The sequence below is a fragment of the Neolamprologus multifasciatus genome, chromosome 20 (assembly GCF_963576455.1).
Source record: "Neolamprologus multifasciatus chromosome 20, fNeoMul1.2, whole genome shotgun sequence".
Lineage (NCBI taxonomy): Eukaryota > Metazoa > Chordata > Actinopteri > Cichliformes > Cichlidae > Neolamprologus > Neolamprologus multifasciatus.
The window spans coordinates 35,166,662-35,187,039 of NC_140458.1; the positions used below are offsets into that span (position 1 = coordinate 35,166,662).

The 20,378-nt window shown below is 41.6% G+C and overlaps 3 protein-coding genes across 5 annotated transcripts; all 3 read left to right on the forward strand.

The window, feature by feature from the left end:
- Positions 1–616: 616 nt before the first annotated feature.
- On the forward strand, positions 617–2,810 carry tnni1a (troponin I type 1a (skeletal, slow)). Its single transcript, XM_085147080.1, has 5 exons — positions 617–748; positions 941–1,072; positions 1,258–1,347; positions 1,503–1,679; positions 2,270–2,810. The coding sequence occupies exons 1-5, from the start codon at positions 740–742 to the stop codon at positions 2,372–2,374; spliced, it is 513 nt and encodes a 170-aa protein (XP_085003206.1). The 5' UTR covers positions 617–739; the 3' UTR covers positions 2,375–2,810.
- A 1,510-nt stretch (positions 2,811–4,320) lies between these two features.
- Positions 4,321–11,711, forward strand: lad1 (ladinin). 2 transcript variants are annotated; one of them, XM_085147071.1, is made up of 14 exons: positions 4,321–4,503; positions 5,122–5,313; positions 5,695–5,959; positions 6,744–6,817; positions 7,159–7,330; positions 8,441–8,530; positions 8,862–8,905; positions 8,981–9,023; positions 9,541–9,587; positions 9,682–9,748; positions 9,854–9,988; positions 10,082–10,171; positions 10,955–11,082; positions 11,248–11,711. In XM_085147071.1, the coding sequence occupies exons 1-13, from the start codon at positions 4,466–4,468 to the stop codon at positions 11,048–11,050; spliced, it is 1,353 nt and encodes a 450-aa protein (XP_085003197.1). In that variant the 5' UTR covers positions 4,321–4,465; the 3' UTR covers positions 11,051–11,082; positions 11,248–11,711. The 2 variants fall into 2 exon arrangements, with proteins under 2 accessions (XP_085003197.1, XP_085003198.1); XM_085147072.1 differs by having other exon boundaries at positions 4,322–4,503; positions 9,544–9,587.
- On the forward strand, positions 5,156–20,194 carry tnnt2a (troponin T type 2a (cardiac)). Of its 2 annotated transcripts, XM_085147084.1 has the most exons (13): positions 5,156–5,163; positions 13,076–13,095; positions 13,845–13,901; positions 15,937–15,966; positions 16,172–16,196; positions 16,992–17,055; positions 17,271–17,387; positions 17,484–17,561; positions 17,643–17,753; positions 17,833–17,942; positions 18,288–18,378; positions 18,457–18,497; positions 19,955–20,194. In XM_085147084.1, exons 6-13 carry the CDS (start codon positions 17,002–17,004, stop codon positions 19,986–19,988), a joined length of 636 nt encoding a protein of 211 aa, XP_085003210.1. In that variant the 5' UTR covers positions 5,156–5,163; positions 13,076–13,095; positions 13,845–13,901; positions 15,937–15,966; positions 16,172–16,196; positions 16,992–17,001; the 3' UTR covers positions 19,989–20,194. The 2 variants fall into 2 exon arrangements, with proteins under 2 accessions (XP_085003210.1, XP_085003211.1); XM_085147085.1 differs by lacking the exons at positions 5,156–5,163; positions 15,937–15,966.
- The last annotated feature ends 184 nt before the right edge of the window (positions 20,195–20,378 follow it).

Here is a 20,378-nt window from a genome sequence, read left to right on the forward strand (position 1 = left end):
ACACTGAACCACAAACATTTTGTGCCTGTATGATATTTTCATGCACAACAAACACATTTGTCGGCAAGGTCTGTCATCTCAGTTGTGGGCAAAAGACCTGCAACTGACAAATAAAGGCTATCTCATCTCATCTCTCATCTCATTTTCTTAAACATGCATTTAAAAAAAGACAATAAAGCTTCAGCAACCTCAGACTTAAAAATGGATTTAAGGTTCATAGACCAGCAAATTCCTTTTGTCCAAACAGGTGAAGACCGCTTAACACCTCGTATCCTCTGTCATTATTAACAATTTTCCCACCTATTGTTTGGCTCCATTTCTATATTGTTCGGTTTTAGACAGTTTAAACTTATATGCTTAAATGCTAACTTTTATAATCCATCAGCACGTGGATTTAAAAATTTTTTTTATCTGATCCACTGACAAACAAATACTGCCAATGGTTCAGGCTGTGTTTCTAATCTCTCCCGTCTCTTTTCCAGTGAGATCTCAACAGCAGGATGCCTGAACATGTGTGAGTGTTTTCTTACTATAGATACACAGACATTAAAAAACACAAAAACAAGTATTTTAAATTATGTCTTTTTCTCTTCTTTTACAGCCAAGAGGTAAGACCATCTGGCTGCTAACTTGTTGATACAATATTCAACAATCTTTATAACTAAGTTAAGCTACTAAACTACATATACATCATATTTCCATACAGCGGAAACCCAAGATCTCAGCCTCAAGGAAGCTGATGCTCAAGGTACGAGAAATCATCGGCAGACTTATTTGATGTATTAGTGTAATACCTGTGTTCAGCCACAGGAGGGCAGCAGATACAACTGAAAGAAAGCCAGCATCTGAATGTTCCACCTGTCATTTTGGAAACAATGATGTGATGTTTTGAAAGAATCTGAACGCATATGGAAAACATTATTTTATGTTGGTTTGACAGAGTCTGATGGTGGCAAAGGCCAAGGAGGAATTGGAGCAGGAGATTTTAGACAAAGAGGAGGAGAAACATCGGTACCTGGCTGAGAGAGCTCCTCCTTTAAACATGAGCGGCCTGAGCCTTGGCCAGCTTCAGGTATGTTCCCTACAGATCCCCCCAAATCTCTCATTTCTCTGTCCATCCTTTGCAGTGACAACTTAGATCATTCCCAAATTATGTCGATAAAGCTTTGTATTCTAAAAAGTAAATCAGGACAAGAAAGCAAGTAAAGAAATGACTGCACATGATTTCATACTAAGTTTTCCTTTGTGCATGTGTAGGATCTCTGCAGGGAGCTACATGCTAAGATCGATGTAGTTGACGAGGAGCGATATGACATTGAAGCTAAGGTCATGCTCAACACACGTGAGGTTGGTACACGTTATTATCCCCGCGCATTTCCTGATTCAATAAGTAGAATTTGAAATGTTTCATATCAGTGATACTTTACGTATATTATGCAACACTATGAGCACCATGAGAAACTCCTACATCCTGCTCCCTCCACTCTGTGTCACTCGACCAGATTAAAGACCTGAATATCAAGGTGCTGGACCTCAGGGGGAAATTCAAGAGGCCTAATCTTCGACGTGTCCGTGTGTCAGCTGACGCCATCCTTCGCTCGCTGCTGGGATCCAAGCACAAAGTCTCCATGGACCTGCGAGCCAATCTCAAGTCTGTCAAGAAAGAGGACACTGAAAAGGTGCATGAAAAATGGATAAAAGAGAAGATGCAATCATGCATGTGCACACAGAATACAGTGAAACCAGCCTGAGCGATGTCTGTGCCATCCTTACAGCACAGATATGCATTCAGGTACTGTAAGGTTTCAGATACAGACATGACGTCAGCGCTTGAGATGTCATGAAACACCTGAAAAGGCTGTTTTCAGTGTGTGTGAAAAGTGTGTTTAAGACACAGAGTAGGAAGCCACTGCAGGGCGGGGACCGTGTGTGAGAGAAGGACCGAACACAAGACAATGATCCCATTGTACACAGAACATTAGCCTTTGTGGCCACTTCTCCCAACTCCTGAGTGCATGCACATGTGCAGATTAGCTTGTTCCGGTGTGTGTATACTTGTGAATGAATGTGTGTGTCTCCAAGTGTGAGGTAAACCAGTTATACCAGTATGGTAATAAACAATTCTCCAAAGGGCTTCCCATTGAAACGAACAAGTCTCAAAGGCTTAGATTCAACAATAACTTTTTCTGAACCTGCTCTACTTTGCAGCCTCTGATTTTAGTCTTTCATACTCTCTGTTGCACAATCCAACTGTCTCCCTTATCTGCAGAAGAGGCCAGTGGAGGACAGTGACTGGAGGAAGAATGTGGAAGCCATGTCAGGGATGGAGGGAAGGAAGAAGATGTTTGATGCTGCTAAAGGTTCTGCGCAGTGAAGCCAGGAGGCGAGCTGGGGTCTCATCAGTGACATCACTCCCCTACATCTGGATCTGTCCTGGTCTTCCTGGGTCTATCGTGTTGTTGTTGCACGCTGATGTCCCTGCGTATGCTCCTGCCATGGAGGTGACAGTATGCCCCCACACCCCTGAAAGGCTTTCAACTACTCTGTCAGCTTGTTTTTGATAAGGTGTTAAAATGACTGTTATGTAAGATTATTTGTACTTTTTACATGTTGCACCAAACAGACAATCGGCCTGATATTTGTATGGCGGACAAATTAAACTGTACATGTGATTGTTTTGCTTGGGGATAAACTTTAACCTTGTAATGTAGATTATCAAATAATAGTGGTAAAAAAAAAGGTGCATTTCATTGGCTGGACTGAAAGGAAAAAAGAACGAATAAAATATCAAAAGTATACTTTACATGAAACATTTTTCTGTGTGATACTCCTTCATGTGTGTTCTTTGATCAACGGCTGTATTCAGATATATAAAATGCTTTTATAAACTCTGAGAACTTTAGTTTCTGTTGCAGTAGGACTAGCTTTTTATTGCAGGTTGCAGACAGCAGATAAAGCAAATGCACAGGTGAACACGTGCAGTTTAAATGGTTTGTGTGTTCTTATGGCTAAAATATCATCCACTACTAAAAAATGCTTATTTCTACTCCAGTCTGAACACAATTTGTTCAGTCTGTGATGCCAACCTTGCCAACAACTCCCATATGGTTAAGACATTTAACTGCTAGATCATACAGGACTGGGATTGACTCCCAGGACAGCTGGGATTAATGGGAACAATACCTTGCTGTGCTCAACCTCACTAAAAGAAAGTTCATACTTTGATCCGATGAATCCGCTCTGCAACCGAATATATACTTAAAAACAGCATCACTGCTGCTAATAGCTTTTCAATATCGGTTACAGTTACTTGTTAGCTTGAAGGATTACTGTTTGCTGCAGCAAAGCAGCAACTTGTACATTTTAACTGATATGCTTTGTGTGCATGCTGTCCAGATGTAAAGCACTTCTGTGTGTTTTGCATGTCCATAAAGCACACTCTGCTTCAGTACTTTTAAAAATCGCCTTATCCAAATGGATGCAAAGCAGCCGCAATCGTCTTGTGTCTGTAAATAGAACTTTTGTTGGGAATGTCTTTCTGTTTTATTTCCGTTTGTTTGATCAGGTCTTTCCTGAAATGTAAGGCTAACTTTAGACACAGGAACATTATAACAGACTGAATGGACACTGATGCATAAAGAGTTCATTGAAGGACCTAAAACGATACAGCACCGGTGCAGGCAGTGGCATGCAAACTATTTCCATAAGATAGCAGATGCATGATAGACACACGCTATAAGACAGCCTCTTCTTTAAATAAAGGCGAAGCAGACTCTGGTTTTCACAGGTGAAACTTGAAAGAGTCTTGATATGCATCTTATGCTATGCCTCAGTTATCAGTTACGATAATATCTAACTTTGTTTACTGAGGAACGGCACAGAGTATAACAGACACAGATGTGCTATAAAGAGTGTAGGTCAGAGTCCAACACACATGGGCTCCAGAGAAAGGTGTGGACTCACACAGCAAACACTGACTCAGACTGTAGTGAGAGTCCAGTACAAGAAAGGATAACATACATTTGTATGCTTTATTATTATCATTTAATAAGAGTTTGATTGCTATTAACTACGTGTTGTACTTGTACAGGTTTGCCTTTTAGCTGCAGCCTGTAAGATCCACACAAACAAAATGAATATAAGTGTAAGATTAATTATTCTGGGATATTTTATTGCCATTGCCCGAATTAGCCAAGTGTCCAGGGGCGGGAAAGGAGTGCCAGGTACAGGTATTACGTTTTCCACACTTCCACCATACAAGGTGCTCTCTGGCGCGCGCTCTCCCCACCCCTCACTCAGTCTGTCAGGTGGGGAGCTTACCTTTGTGGTCACGTGACGCGTCTGTGCGCTGCACCGGGGTAAAGGTGGACTGCTGTGTGCCGCGGTGACTGTAATTCGACTGCCGTCGTCTGTGCCCGTCGACTTTGTCTGTGATCGTAGCTGGAAACTATTTTATTTCTTCAATATGTCTGTAAGTCGGAGAAACTGGTCGGCTTTGTCCAGGTAAGATTCAAGGACGTCTGGGTTTCTAAAGCGACTAATTACCTGCGTTAGAGCAACGCCCGCGCCTACTGCTTTTTAATAGATGCTGATGTTTAGGAACGCGCATAATGAACATATAGCAGGGTTTTCACTCTGGCAACAAAGCATCCTAATTTGGAAGAAATGATTTATTACATTCATATAGTAACTGTGTAACATGCAGTCAAACTGTGTTGGTTGGTGTCACTGTTATTACTACAGTCACTTCTGTCTTTTCTGCCCGTTACAGTCAAGAGATAACGGAGAGTTTTGTTCTGTTTGGCCCTTGAATTAATTATCTCCGTGAAAAAGGAAACACCAGCCTGTCGCTCTGCAGCTGCTGATTGAATCCACTGATATTTGTTTTAAACAGGATGCAAAAAGCGGTTGATGAACAAGTAAAGCAGGTTCCCTGTAACGGTTATTAATCTTTTCTTTTAAAGTATAAACCAAGAACAAATATTGTGAAGGATCCACTCATGAAGTTCTCATGTACAGCGCCCTGTTTTACATATGTTCACCTCCTGTATCCTCGCTGAGCCTCAGCCTCCTCTGTTGTTTTTGTTTGTTTTTCCATATTCGCTGATTGTTTTGATGCAGCCTTGCACGACAGTGGACAATGGAGGACGAGGAGGAGGTGGAGCGGGAGAAGAGGAGGAGGGTGAAGAGCTCAAGCACCGGTGCTGACCAAGATGATGACTCCAGCCCCACTCCCACTCCTGAAAACATATCTACCAGCGAGAGCGCCTTTGGGACAGACTCCTCAAGTGAAATGTCCCAAAGCTCCAACAGGTTGTTCTCATAGTTTAGTAAAACAAATAAGTCACGTTGGACTCAAACGCTGTCTAAACACAATCCTCTTTTTACTGCTGTGGACTTTGTCTGTGTGCCTGTTTTGTTCTTTTGGCCTTTTTAGTGGTTTCAAAGGATGATTCTCACAGCTTTGCCCCATGGGAGTGTTTCTGTATACATTTCAAACCCATGAAAACACCTGATACTCACGCAGGGAAAGTATGAAATGCTGTCAGAAACCCCGACAGCCTGTCTTCAAAGAGCCTTTTATAATAGAAACCTGATCAGATGCAGGACCGGCAAATCTTTTTAGGTCTCTCTAGAGACCATTCATCACATGTGTTGGTCATTAATGTGCACATATGTGCTGTTTATTGCCAGCATGGAGCAGGTACAGCTTGACTTTGTGGAGATGCTGCGAGTGCGTGACGAGAGGCGAAGGATGCGGCACGTGGAAACGTTGAGACAACAGAAGGATGGAGGGGAGGATGAAGCTGAGGTCAGCAAAGAAGGAGGTGCCAGGGTAGAGCTACTGGGAGACATGGATGCAGAGAAGGAGAGTGTTGTCAAACCACAGCCACCAGTAAAAACATCTTCACACAGCACCAGCAGCAGCAAAAGTAGAACCAGCATCTCAAGCAACAAAGTAAGAAGGAAGTTGCTCCTTAACTTTCTTGAAGAAAATCTAAAGAAAAAACATCTCACAGATCTTTTAAATGTGCTTGAGTTGAGACAGCAGTGAAAGTCTGTAACTCAGCTGCCAAATAATGATGTAAATCGAGATTTTCACATGATTATTTAGAACTTTTGTCCACCTGGAAGAAACAAGGTCATTAAAGTTTTGATTAATTGACCAACAGAGAGATTTTGTTGATTCTCTGAGAAACGTTACAAATGATCAAACATGAACTGACAAAGAAAGCACCAATCTTCCCTCACACAACTCAGTCATGACACCAGTAGCAGCACCTGTACAGTTAACTGTTGTCCCACACAGAGAGGGAGTTAATTATTCTCTAGATTTTACAACAACAAACTTTGTAGTGCAGCATATGATGTCATTTTTGCTATTAAAGACCAACGCTGGTGTTGGCATGTTCCTGCTGTGGTCACAAGAAGAAGTTAGAATCTACTTTTAACTTAGTTTTAGGAAAAGAAGACAAGCCTTTACTCCCCGTCTTGTTTCCAGACTTGAACTCTCCCCGCGAGTCAAGTGACCATGCAAATCATCTCTAAATCTTTGATAAGACGTGCTTAAGGCCATAATTTGAACGTTATCTTTTATTACCTTCGCAGGCTGCTTTAGCTCTGCGTATCTGCAAATGAGGCCATAACCGCGCCGTGTTATGTAATGCAAGGTGTGTCGTCTGTACAAAAGCTTGTGTGCTATGTGCTCATGCTGATTGTCTGCCTGTTTCTTCCTTTGTCAGCATGAGAATGAAGAGTCATCAGGCAAAGACCCTGATCCAAAAGCCTCCTCCAGCCCAGCTCGCAAGTTTGTCAGGTTAACAGTGACGTTTCTTTTTTGTTGCTCTTTTGTTCTTTGTTGGCTGATCAGCTAAAAGGATCAAATGCATTTTATTTAGATAAGATAAAAGTTACTGATTCCACAAATGGAAATGAAAGCACCAGAACAATGTAGACAGGACATATAAAATTGTTTTGTATAGATCGTGAACCACATAAAGATATCCAGAGAATAAGATGTGTTGGATGGAAGAGTAAAAACAATCTGCCTTCAGTTTTCACGTTAGACGTACTTTAAGAGTTAATTTAGGCGACAGATCAGAGAAAACTATACGTTCAGTGGTCACTAGTTCCTCACTTCTCTTTCTTGCCTTTCAGTTCTGTCTCCATCTCACTTGACAAGAGTCCATCTGTCAGCGGGCGCACAACTCCCATGAGCCCCGGTTCTCCCTCAGCCCCCTGGTCACCTCGCGAACACTGGACTTCCCCCTGCCAGAGTCCCTCTCCTCGGGGAGCTCAAAGCCCTGTTCACAATGGGCACACGGAGGAGGTAGTTCACCACACACACACACAAATAAACACAAACACAAATAAACTGACATATTCGTCTCAGCTTCAAGTTTTGCTTGTCAAATGCTGTATAAGACCCGCTAAGCACTGATGCTGCATCTTATCAGTCCAGTGTGGGCACCAGCGCCCTCTGGTGTTATAAAGGGATATGTGAAAACTTGAGGATTATATGGCAGAGAAATTTGAGTTGTGCAATTTCTAAAGAAGACTGGTGGAGAATTCTGTCATTCTCTGATAAATATATAAGAGAGGCCAGGGGTGAATTTACTCAGTATAAATTAATACACAGATGGTGAAGTAGGTATTTCACTCCATCCACACTTTCTAGAACGGGAATCAGTCCCAGTAATATATGCTGGAAATGTAGCTCAGATCCAGGGACATTCATGCATGCTATTTGGGAATGTGGGAAAGTTTCTCCCTTTTGGCAAAAAGTATTGGACAAAATAAGAAGGTGGATCGGTTTGATGATACCTTTGTCACCAAGACTGTGCTTATTAGGGGATTGGTCGGTGTTACCTGGGGTTTCAAAATATGACTTTGTGGTTATAAAGGTGGGGGTGATCGCAGCGGCTCGAGTTATTCTCAGTGTGTGGAAGGAACCAGAATATAATAGGTGGAAGAAAATATGCTGAAAATGGTGTTGTATGAGAAATTCTTGGCGAGGATTAATGATGATAGGGAGGGTTTTGACAAATCATGGGGCGTGTTTTTGGCTGAGATGGTTGGAATTTATTTGGTCAGGGTAATTATCTTTAGTTAAACTTTATGTTTGCTGCGTCGTAGGTTTGTGTAGGCACTCAGTAAGGGAATAACTTAAGAATTTGATTTTATTGTCCTTTTTTTGTGGGTGTACCGATAGTAAGTATTGAAAATAGACTCAAAATACAAAGGTGGATTTACCATGGGATTGGAAGCTGTCTTTTCTTTTTTTTTTCTGTTGTTTTGTTTGTTGTTTTCATGTTTTCATGTGGTTAAATGTTAAAAACAAATAAAGAGTAAAGGTTCTTTAAGGCGGTAAAAACAGTCTTGGCTCCAGAGAGGTACCTGCAGCTGAACAGCAAACCTAAGTTGTTTTAATTTCTCTCAGACCGGCGTGAATCGCTCCACCAGTGGAAACTTTGAACAGGCAAACAAACCTGCCTTCATCAGACAGAGCTCCAGGACTGTATCTTTCAGGGTAAACACTGACACACACGCACACACAAATACATGCACGAGGACACAAAACCATTCAGGCATTCTTCCTGGCAAACGTCAGCATGAACTTTTGCCAATTTGACTGTTAAAACACGATTTTATCTGCCATCAGCTTTCAGAATATCAGTTCAGGATAATTTGCTTGTGCCAGTCAAGCTTCCAGCTCATGTTAACATGAATATTGAGCAGCTCTTACTGCTGACTGGTTGCTTTGTTAACACCCAAACACATCCCAGTGCAGAGGATTATTGAGCAGGTCACTTGCTGTAAGTGCCGCTAACACGCACTCACACCGGCTTGGTCCTCCACAGATGATGAGAAAGAAAGAAGAGGATCCTTCGCCGCTCCAGAGGAGGTAAGGAAACAGCCTTGTGTTCATGTTGTATCAGCCTCGCTCAGTTTGTTTGCTGACTTGCTTCTTCTGTTGTAGCTCCAGTGTGAGGATGGCCTCCAAGAAGTTTGAACCCAACACCGTGAGATAACTTTACTTTACTTTCACCTAATATGATTGATAATCAGTAGGGATGCACCGATACCGATACTGGTATCGGGTATCGGGGCCGATACTGTAAAATGTGTGTGTACTCATACTCGTAAAAGTTAACCGATACCATGAACCGATACCAACTTATTTCATTAATCAGAGGGTGGCTTGTCATTTCTGTTGTAGTTTTTTAGATTGGCCACTAGGGGGCCAATTATTATTTTATTTATTATTTATTTTATAATTTTTTATATTTTATTATTTATTTAATAATAATTATTTTGTTTGTTTGTTTACAATATGGACACTCTGCAATAATTTAAAAGTTTCTTTTATTCGCAAACAGAAGTGTTTTATTTATTATTCTGAAAGCTCGAGACAGTGCCAATAGTTCAGTGATATTTTGTAAAATTACAATGTGGAGACTCTGCAATAATTTAGAGCTGCTAGTACTACTGACACAATGTTATGGATCATTTACAGTGTTGATTGTCTTTGTTTTGAAGCAGGACCAAAACGAGGATGAAAACAAAGCGTCATCTTTCCAGAGAAAGTTAGTTTGACCATTTTTTAATCTTTATTTATTTGTTTATATTTTATTGAGTGTAACTGATTACACATGTACATTAATGTATTTGTCTTCCCAGCTCTAGGCAGAGGATTTCATCTAGATCCATCCAGGAAAAGATGGAGAGGCTGGCTCAGGCAGCGCAGGTCAGCCTCTCAGCCCTCCATGTACTAAAGAGGAAATTATGTTCCTGTGTTCTGTAGCAAACGTCAACTGTCGCCAATGGTCTTCTCTTGGCTCTTCATCCACAGAAGTCCGAGCTGACGCGATTCCCAGATGTCACCCAGAGGACTCTGGTCCTGCTGGAAGAAGTGTCCAGGAAGAGAGAGATCTTTGAGAAGGAGCAGCAGGTGCAGAGCCCCTCCAGCCCCGGAGTTTCCAAACAGGTACAGTCATCATTCGCCGAAAAGCTCTTTTCAGTATTAGATGTGTGCGTAGCGTTAACTAACAAATGATTTTGTAACTTTTGTTGATTTCAGGAAATTAGAGGCTTGACATCAGGAATGTCAGAGCGGATCAACCGCTGGCTCCACAAGAGCAGCAAAGCTGGGTCTTCGCACAGTCCTGCTGTAAGTGCAGTATATGGACGCCAGGGGGCAGTATTACTCTCTGAGCTGTAAGTCCTGGCTGAGCAGGACGTAGGTTGTTGTTTGTGTTGCCTACTTTAAATTAAAGAGTTTGCCATTATGTAGGTAACTACGTAAAACGTACGACTGTCGTTAATCGTGAAGAAAGTTCTGATCAATTCTTTTTAAACAGATTTTTTTTTACTCTGGTAAACTCAGTAAAGTCATTTAGGCATTAAATGAATGGGAAAGTTTCATTTAATTTGATCTTAAGAATTTAGAGTTGGGTGTTTAACTTAATTAAGCTGTTCAAAAAGCTTCCTACGACATACCCAACTTGCTGTTAGATTTAGCAGTAGATGTTTTTGGCTGCAGAAATCTTATCTTTGTTATATCTGAGCAAAAACAATGTCTATCTGGGGAAATTCATAAGCACACTTTAAAGCAGAGGGTCTCTCAGTATGTCTCTCATTGTTATCTGTGGCGCCTACAGAAATTCTGGCGTGACTGCCTTTGTGCTAATCTGTCCTAACATCACTTCTGTCAGAGTAGAGTGACCCATTCCTCCTGCTTGGTGCCATTGGCTGTTTAGCAGTTATCTATTGAGCCTGAAGAAATGCTTAAGTCAGTCCAAATAAAGACCATTTTAGGGTGTGTTTACAAAACTATTTGCCCCGTAAGAGGTCCCTGCTTCAGAAATATTTCAAAACTCCAGATTTAAAGAGTTTTTTTCTTTCTCTTCACTGTAAAATAAACTGTGATAATAATTCTGTTTCTGATTTGTAGGATTTGAGACATGTGGACATTTCTAGTAAGAGGAGCCTGTTTGAGAACAGCGGTGAAGACAGTGTCTCAAAAACCTGGAACCCTGGAAAAATCTGAAGTGAAGGAAGTTTATTTATAATGTCCAACAGGTAAGGATACAGCAACAAAGTGCTGCTGAGTTAGTCTTACATGTCTGCCCACTGCTGTGGAGGCAGATTTACCAACTCCACAAATGAAGCAAACAAGCGGAAGCCGTACATGTTTCACTGAACTTTAAAGGCGCTAAATTGCTCTTATTGTGCCTGTGTTTGCAGGATTGTGGGATTTTAAGATGGCGAAGGGAGAGGCGGAGATTTGGAAGATTAATGGATTTGATGACTGAGTGATTTTTTTCCCCTTTGCTGTGAAAGCACAAATGTACAACAGGCAGCAGGAAGAGAGAGAAATGTTGGGTTGTATCTTTAGATATCTTACACTTTTGCTTTGCTTCTTTAAAAAATAAGTGTGCCTACTTTTAACATTAAAATACCCCAAAAAACGTGTCAGTGATGTTTTATTTGTTCGCCTTAACGTTGTGTAATTTCTTTAAGCACTTTAAACAGGTGAAGGCTTTAAGGATTATATCTTTTACTGAATTACTCTGCTGGGATTGCTGGAGTTGTAATATGTGTGTCTTGTTTAATTTGCCAATGTAATTTTTTTTGGTTTCATCTGGACTTGTGGAGATTCTGTCTTTCTAAGTAATAAAATGTTTTACTACCATAACTGTCTGTCACTGTTAAACGCACTTTACCTTATCTCACACCGGGATGCATATAGATAAGCGCTCCATGCCTGTGTTTCGTCTACAGCAAGGTGCCATACAAGGAAACCAGAGAGTGTGTGTGTGTGTGTGTGTGTGTGCGCGAATCAGCTGTCTGTGATCTTTTTGGCTCTGCAGCCCACAGTCATGCTCACGGCGGCCTTTTTGGGAAATGGTGATAATGGAGAGTACATGCTATCTAGAAAGTTATTAATAACACAACAAGGGGTCCTAAAGCCTCATCTGCACAACACAGTCCGTCCTTCACCCTCTGACACTCACCCCACGCTCTGTCTTGTGCTGCAAATCCACTCTCCCCGGGTCTCCATCCCTTCATCTGAACCTCAGGTACGATCGACTAACTGCAACGTAACGTGTGCACACGATAGAAAGTGTTTTAACTGGAAAATATTGTAGCTTTTATTGATTTGAACAGAAGGTGAAAAATTCATGATTTTTTTCCCTAAGTAATCAGATTACTGCCGCGCACCTGAACGCGCCCCATCATGTCAGACAACGAGGAAGTGGTGGAGGAGTATGAGGAGTAGGTTGGATTTTTTTCTACCTAAAATACTTCTAAATGTATCCTGAGAGTACATCCACCGTTTGTCACTGACACCTGGTTTCTTTGCAGCAACTGTATGATCGTTTTACACTGTCATGCATTTGTCTTTTTGATCATCACAGTAACGCGCCTATGTGATTCATTTTCACAGGGAGGTGGAAGGTAAGCCCTCTCATCATGACTCACACACAGCGCCGTCACTCTGTGGTTAAAACCCTGCTGTGCAGGCAAATGCTTTCTCTTGGTAAAACTGCTGTACTGTAAACTCAGCACTATTATCAGGATTTAAGAGGAATGTAAAGACATGTTGCTAATCGTGTGTAGTTTGAATGAAATGTCAAGACCGTCCATAAATCAAACGTAAATGTTCTGCCTGTTTGTCAACTCCCAATCAGGTGTAGGAGGAGGTTATTATATGTATGTGTGACAGTTACAGAATTACCGTGTAAAACTTTTTCACAAATGCAACACAGAAGCACAAATTATATGTGAAGTCAGGAATCGCTAGTGGGAAAGGTTTGCCTTAAGGACTTCCTGCCAGAAAGTTTTTTGTTGCAGCTCGGTGTGGTTTAGGTAAAGATCACAATTTGGATTAAAAATGAGCGAATCAAATGCTTATATTCTGATTACTCGTGTGTCAGTGTTTCATTAGTTCGTATCATTAATTGGTTTGACTTTGTGTGCTAGAAACAACAGTTTGCAGAGTTTGAACTTGTGATTATGTGAAAAGATTGTTCACGTGTTTCTCTCTGCGGTTTCTCTGGCTGCGCGACACAGAAGAGGAGGCCGCTGAAGGTACTGACGGCTTAGGCGCCGATATTTATAAATGAGTGTGAAGGTCATCGATGAATGCTTCTGTCACGTTTCAGTAGCACACATCAAGGGTGGAGGAGCGGTCGACAGCAGCTATCCTGAGAGTCTCTGGGATAAATAACAGAGCTGTGACTGAGCTTCATTTATAAACACATTTAAAGTGATTGTGATTAATCTCACTTTGAAAGAGATTCTTTGATGTATTTGTTTACTTACTTTGCTTGCTCAGCTATTCTTATTTATTTATTTAACCTCCTTACATTACTTTAATTACTTGACTTACTCTGTTTACTTACTTCACCTACTTCTCATCGCTTCTAACTACTTTTCTGCTTTGCTCATCAGAGGAGAAAGGGGTAGATGAGGAGGAGGAGCAGGAGGAGGAGGAAGAGGAAGGTATAATTGGGCAGATGTAATGTTTTTTTCCCGGCACAGTGCATCGATAGCAACCTCGAGGGTGAATTTGTTGACGTGGAAACCATACACCATGTTTGCTCGTTGCCTGTTTGTTTATAGAGCAGTTTCAGTCTCAGAAAAACAAAACAAAACGATGTGGACGCAAAACAGAATCAGACAGAAGATCTCAGTTATGTTTACAGGATGACTCATCTCGTCTCTTTCCCTGTGACTGCACTAATAGAGGTTATTGATCAGGGAGAGTGATTATTCAGGCTTAGTGACAGTTAACATTCTTTCTGTGATAAGTCATGATTTGCTTCCTTCTCCACCAGAGGCTCCACAGGAGGAAGACAAACCTGCTGCAGAAGAGGAGGCCAACGAAGAACAAGGTAGACGTTATTAAAAATAAAGTCTGGGTCAGGGAGTTTGTCAGCGATTACTTAATGCAGACTTTCCCAAAGTGTGGGGCGGGGGGAGGGGGGGGGCAGAGCCATTGCAGGGGGGGGGGGGGCGTATGAAAAGGAAAAAACAAACAAACAAACAAACAAAAAAAAACGCTTGGACACTGCTGCACGGGGCGCCCACACAAACGCAAAGCAGGAGATGAAGCATCGCTGAATATGTTTCCAAACCAACTTCATTATAAACCAAAGACTAGAAAATATGGTGAAGCAAATCTTCCCTTTGGCTTCACCTGCACAAGTGCTGAGGTAGGTCTCCCTGCAGGACTGGTTTCCCTGCGTGGGGAGCAGCGCTGGGCTGTTTACATCACAGACTAACAGGATCCTACAGCTGTTTGTTTTTAAACCCATTTTGCACAGAGAGGCATTTTTTTTTTTGAAAAATGCATCGATAGCAATGTTGAATATTATTACACAGGAAAAAAACAACTACATGTAAAATAATCACATCGTGACGCCTCTGCCTTTGTAAACGGAGGGACAGTAACTGCGTGTAAAACCTGCAGATAGAGACAAAATACTGTTAATCTGACTGTCTGCTATTCTGCAGTTCATCCCATGTAAACAATAACGTGGCGCACAGCGTGACGTGAAAAAGGCACATACCTTTGATGTTGCGTGATGAACTCTGTATTCCTCTCCACACGTAAAGCAAAAAATGAGTTTAAAAAATCTCCGTTTTCGGTGATTCGAAACGTCGTTTACGTGGACAAAACAGCTGCGTGTTCAAAAACACCCGTGTAGGTGCGGACGCAGCGTAAAAGAGTTAGTAGTTTATTACTACCTGTAATTTATTGCAGATTACTTGTATTTTTGTAATTGTTCACTAAATGTTTGAGGTGTGAAATAAACCGCAATGGAGCAAAATATGGGTGCGTGTGGTTGGAGGATGTGCGTGCGTGTGCGTGCATGCGTGTGCGCGCGCATGGGGGGTGGGGCGCGAACATTTTTCTTGTAAAACAAAGGGGGGCCCTGCAAAAAAAGGAAACCACTGATTAATGGGAGAAATGATAGCCTGTGTTGACAGCACAGTGATGATGAGTAATGCAGTTTACCAGTAACCATCACTCACAGGCAGGCAGGGAGATAACAGCTATCTCAGTCACATTTCACTCTGGTATGTGACAGTCTGCACTTGAGGATCAAGCATGCAGTTTTTCTTAGTCACACCAGAAGGGCCAGCTGGGCTGAGAGTCGTCCTCCAGTCCCTCCCAGCCCCGAGGCTTTTGTTTCTTAGTCAGAACCAGGTGTCTTCCACTGTTTCGGTGTCTCACCTGCTCCCACTGCCAGATCATCTGAAATGGGAGGGATGTTAGACTTATTCTTACCTTTTGGCTCCTTTATACTGATAAACACCGTGTGAGCTGTCACTTTCCACAAAGACAAAGGGCAGGCAACTTGTTGATGTGCCAAAAAACACACGACTACACCCTTCCCTTTACTAGTTCAGTTTTTAATTAACCAAGTTGGCAGCATAGGAAACTAGTCTGGGTCTATCAGCTGACTGGACGATGGTTTAGGTTTCCAGCACGGTCTTAGCTGTCCTCGAGTCTTATTACGAAAACAAAAAAAGAACTTAGCTGCTTCTTTTGCAGAACGCCTGTTAAACTAAAACTACAATTTTTATGGCATTCACTCATAATTATTTGGGTCATTGAAAGGTCACTGAAAGGTCACTGATCCCAGACCTTCTTGAGAAAGGAACTATTTGCTATCAGTGCTTGCATCTCTAGATAACATCTCGCTTGTCCTGAGTGCATTTCATGCACATGAAGCAACACTTCACAGATGAGCGCCTGACTTCCTCGGTGCTCTTTCAGTCTTTCCCGTCTCCTCACTTTCACTCTTCTGTCATGTGGCCGTCGTCCCTCACTAAACGACTGCTGTTTGCTGTGGCGTAATGCTCAGTCATTTCAGATGTGCCTTCACAAACCCTCTGTCAAGCATATTATTGTGGTTTCAGATGGAGAAGGCGAAGCAGAGGAGGGAGAAGGTAAATGAATGGGAACCTCATTTTGTGGCTCTGTTGTTCTTGGATGTTCTCCCCGATATGAATCACACATCATTACTTTTATTATTAATATCAGCACAAACAGACTTCAGTGCCATAACTTGCAGGGAGGCTGGCGGTCTCATTATTGATGTGTGGTCTGCACTAACTCATTCATACTTTCTGCTTGACTTTCTTTCATTAACAGAGGAGGAAGCAAAGCCAAAATTCAAGTAAGTAAATTTAAACACGTTCACGATAGCATGGTTATGAATAACAAACATACGATGCATAAATAAACAAAGACTGACACCACTGTCCATTTGTTACGTATCAAACCAGCAGCAGCAGTTAAACTCAACGAGGTTGCCTGTTACGATCAACATCTTAAGCTCAAAAGTCACAAAGTAATTTCGTTTTTAAATCCAGGAAGTGCCCCCCCCCCCCGTCGTTCCCCTCGCTGCCAAATTTGCTCCCTTCATTAAATCTTTTAAAACTAGACTTAAAAATTACTCACTGCCATTTGAGTCTGTGATTCCTCGTGTATCCTGTGGCGTTTTAGAAACGTCCATCCCACCTTTTCTCAGCACAAGTTGTTTGTTGTGCTTTACAAATACACTTGTGTTGAGAGTTGATTTGACCATAAGTGGCTGTTTTGATTGTTCAGATTTAATTACTTTGATTTAATAAAAACTGTGCAGAAAAGTACATTTCCAGAGATATCTGTGTCTCTCTGCTCTGGCACTAAGAAAAGAAAATCCCAATTTCTGCATATAGTGCAGTTTGTAGAAAATACTGAAGCAATAGTAGAAAAATACAGACATGCAGCTTCTTCTGAGCAGCAACAGGCAGCAACACGTGGAAACACAGAGGGGACATTTCTTTGGCACATGCTTGTTGTTTTTGATCCTCATTTGACACCAGCTGTCATCACTACTCAATTTCCCTGTTATTGATCTTTTTTTTTAACTGAATTGTTCTTATTTAACCCACGCTGGCTAACTTAATATCTTTTCCTGTTTTTCCAGGCCCTTCATCATGCCAAACCTTATTCCCCCTAAGATCCCAGACGGCGAGAGGGTGGATTTTGATGTAAGTGACACAATACAGAACTTACTGTGCATGGACGTTTGTATCCTGGTGTATTATGTAGAGTTAAATATGTACAGGTCTCAGGGTGGAGCAGACATGTCTTCACAGCTTTCACTCTGTGTATTTCTAGCTTTGTCTAAGCCTGCTTTTATTTTAGGACCAAAAACAAATATGTGCATCAGTATAACACAGAACTGGGTCACTGAATCCAACAGGATATACATCGCAAGAGAATGGAGAAGGACCTGATGGAGCTTCAAACTCTAATCGAGGTTCACTTCGAAAGCAGGAAGAAGGAAGAAGAAGAGCTCATTCATCTCAAAGAAAGGATTGTGAGTGCACCACACTACAGCCGGTCGAATGTAAACCACTTCAGACATCACAGATCTGCTTTAGGGTCTGTTTTGATGTGATGATCTGTTGCTCAGGAGACGCGTCGCTCTGAGCGAGCAGAGCAGCACAGGATTCGCAGCGAGCGAGATAAAGAGCGACAGAAGCGTCTGGAGGTAGAGTCCTGTTCTACGCGCTTTAACACAGTCTATGAAGCGGCACGCATTTCACCTCGGATCGTCTTTCTCTCGTTCTAGGATGAGAGGATTCGCAAGGAGGAGGAGGAGGCCAAAAAGAGGGCCGAGGATGATGCAAAGAAAAAGAAAACCCTCACCAGCCTCCACTTTGGAGGTTACATGCAAAAGCTGGTGAGTCAGTGGAGTTTTAACAGCTTTCCCAAAAGCTCCACTAATAACTTTTATAACAGAAATGATTTTATTTTTAAAGACAGACAAACGGAGTGGCAAGAGGCAGACAGAGAGAGAAAAGAAGAAGAAGATCCTGAATGAAAGGCGCAAATCTCTGGACATCGAGAACATGAGTCAGGAAAGACTCAAGTAGGTTCAGACGCACAGATTTAGATTTGTAGGTTTGTTCACTTACAAAGAAATGTGGTTTCATTTTAATGGAGAGAGACAAATATGAACCAAAAATTAATCAATCCATACCTCAACTCAATTTTTAGTTAATATTCTGTCTCCCTCCATTAAAACAAATAAAAATAGAGACTCTTCATTTCTTTGTAAGTAAGCAAACAAATTCAGCAGAGCATCAAATAATTATTTCTCCCATTGCATGTTTCATTATATCACACAATAGCTATTGCATTTTTCTTTACGACACACAAAATTAAAATAATAAAACAATGAAAATAATTCTCGTTATAATCATTTGTTTTCCAGAGACAAAGCTAAGGAGCTGTGGGAGTGGATCCAGCAGCTGGAGGCAGAGAAGTTTGATCTGCAGTACCAATTCACCAGACAGAAATATGAGGTGCGCTCAACTAATGGAAGAAATAAAGACATCAGTGAGACCTGGTCAGAGTGTAACACAATGTTGTCTTCGTTCCAGATTAATGTGCTGAGGAACCGCGTGAGCGACCATCAGAAAACGTGAGCACAAGCTTGAAGTTTAAAAACATGTAGTTACCATAGAGCGCACATATAATGTAACACAGGTGTAACAAAATGCAACAGACAGGTGAGGTTTGGGACAATAACTTGATTGGAGAGTGTCAAGCTGTGTGTGTGAGAGCATTACAGTCATGGGGATTTAAAACTTATAGTGAGAAGGGGTTAAAAGAAAGAGAGAGGGAGTGTAACACTTTGTTAGTAACAATAACCAAAAAATAATAAGAATAATTAACAAATAAATGTTTTAAGAGGTGAGGAGAAATCAAAAAAATCATATATAACTAGAAAAATTTGCATTTCCTGCGAAAATGCTGTGTGGATGCCTTAACGCTGAAGATGTCTGCTGAAAAAAGCTGAAAAAATGTTGCCTGAGCAGGATTTGAACCTGGCTCTTCTGGTCTCAAGGTGGCTACGCATCTCACTGAGCCAAACTCATTCTCACAAAGAAGAGGTGGAGAGACTGACAATTCTGCTGAAATGAGCAGAAGCTGCTGAGATTTGTGCTGATAAAAGAGGTGAAAAGGCTGAAAATTTTGCAGAAGAGGTGAATAAGCAGAATTTGGGCTGAAAAGAGGTTTTTGCTGAAAACAGCTGAAAAAGCTGGGATTTGTGCTGAAAAGAGTTAAAAAAGTTTAACTGTTAACTGAAAGAAATGTTGCCATAAGCGGGATTTGAACCCGGGCCTCCCAGTCTGAGAACGGATGCTCATCTCACTGAGCTAAAACACAGGTCAACCCGGCGAGGAAAATCAGTGATGCCACTGATGAGATGGCAGAAATGGGATGAGATGGCAAAAATGGGCAAAAAATATTGCAAAACTCAATATTGCAAAAATTCAATATCTCAAAAAGTATAGAAGTTATGAGCACCAAAAGTCATTAGCATTAGCAGAAAGAGCAGAATTTTTGACGATTTGAACGGTGAAAATAGCACAAAAACTGTATACGGAAGTGTATGGAAGCAACCAGAATAATAAAGTATGATAAAGAATAAAGAGAAACAGGAACTCAATAGTGTGGATGCCCTTTCAGGCATCCACACAATAATTAAATGAGTGATCAAGAAAAGAAAAGAGCAAGTGTGGACAAACAGCAGGTCACCACTGGAGAGGCCAAAGAGATGAGTGAGGAGAGGCGGACTTTTAGCTATGAGTGAAAGCCCTGAACGGTCGTGCATCTCCCTCAGAGCGACTTGACAGAGTTTTGCATGAATCCCGTCGTCTGTGATTCATGTTTGTGGATGAATCACAGACGACTCGGCGAGCTGGCTGGGTTTGGTCATCTGTCATACCTGTCAGAGATAAAGTGAAAGAACATGATGTCACTGTTATTTTTGAACAGGCTGCAGGAAGATTTCAAAATGTAACCGTGCAACCTCGCTACGATTTGTGTCACATCAGTTGTGTCTGACTCACGAACGCTTCTTCTTTTCAACAGGTCAAAGAGGACCAAGAGAGGACTGAGGAAATAGATGCTGATTGACAAGTATTATCATCCACCCTGTCATGCAGCCACGGCCTCAAACCAAGCCCTGGCTTTACGGTCACACCCAAGTCACACTTATCTTCTTACTGTTGATCTAAGCACAACTTGGGCCCAGTTTTCCAGCCTTGTCTCTCGCCATGCTTTTTCAGGATAATGGGGATTTAAAAGTGTAAATAAACAGTCTCACTTTAATGACTTGCTTTTTGCTCTTAAATAGTGTGCATGTGTTGCTTCGTTGCCAATGAAAATAAGTCATGCAAGACCCGATGACAGGAAGCTTAAAGCAAAGACATCCACTTACTGAAAGACAGGCTCTAACATGACTGGAGCTGACATGATGCTTTTTGAGCTGACGCCCAGACATCCACCCAAAGTT

Coding starts and splice junctions, on each gene's coding strand:
- tnni1a (XM_085147080.1), top strand. Junction 1,073..1,257: donor TGAGCCTTGGCCAGCTTCAG/GTATGTTCCCTA, acceptor GTGCATGTGTAG/GATCTCTGCAGGGAGCTACA. Junction 1,348..1,502: donor TCATGCTCAACACACGTGAG/GTTGGTACACGT, acceptor TCACTCGACCAG/ATTAAAGACCTGAATATCAA.
- lad1 (XM_085147071.1), top strand. CDS start 4,466: ATGTCTGTAAGTCGGAGAAACTGGTCGGCTTTGTCCAG. Junction 5,960..6,743: donor CCAGCATCTCAAGCAACAAA/GTAAGAAGGAAG, acceptor TTCCTTTGTCAG/CATGAGAATGAAGAGTCATC. Junction 8,531..8,861: donor CCAGGACTGTATCTTTCAGG/GTAAACACTGAC, acceptor GGTCCTCCACAG/ATGATGAGAAAGAAAGAAGA.
- tnnt2a (XM_085147084.1), top strand. CDS start 17,002: ATGCCAAACCTTATTCCCCCTAAGATCCCAGACGGCGAGAGGGTGGAT. Junction 17,056..17,270: donor GCGAGAGGGTGGATTTTGAT/GTAAGTGACACA, acceptor TGAATCCAACAG/GATATACATCGCAAGAGAAT. Junction 18,498..19,954: donor GTGAGCGACCATCAGAAAAC/GTGAGCACAAGC, acceptor TCTTTTCAACAG/GTCAAAGAGGACCAAGAGAG.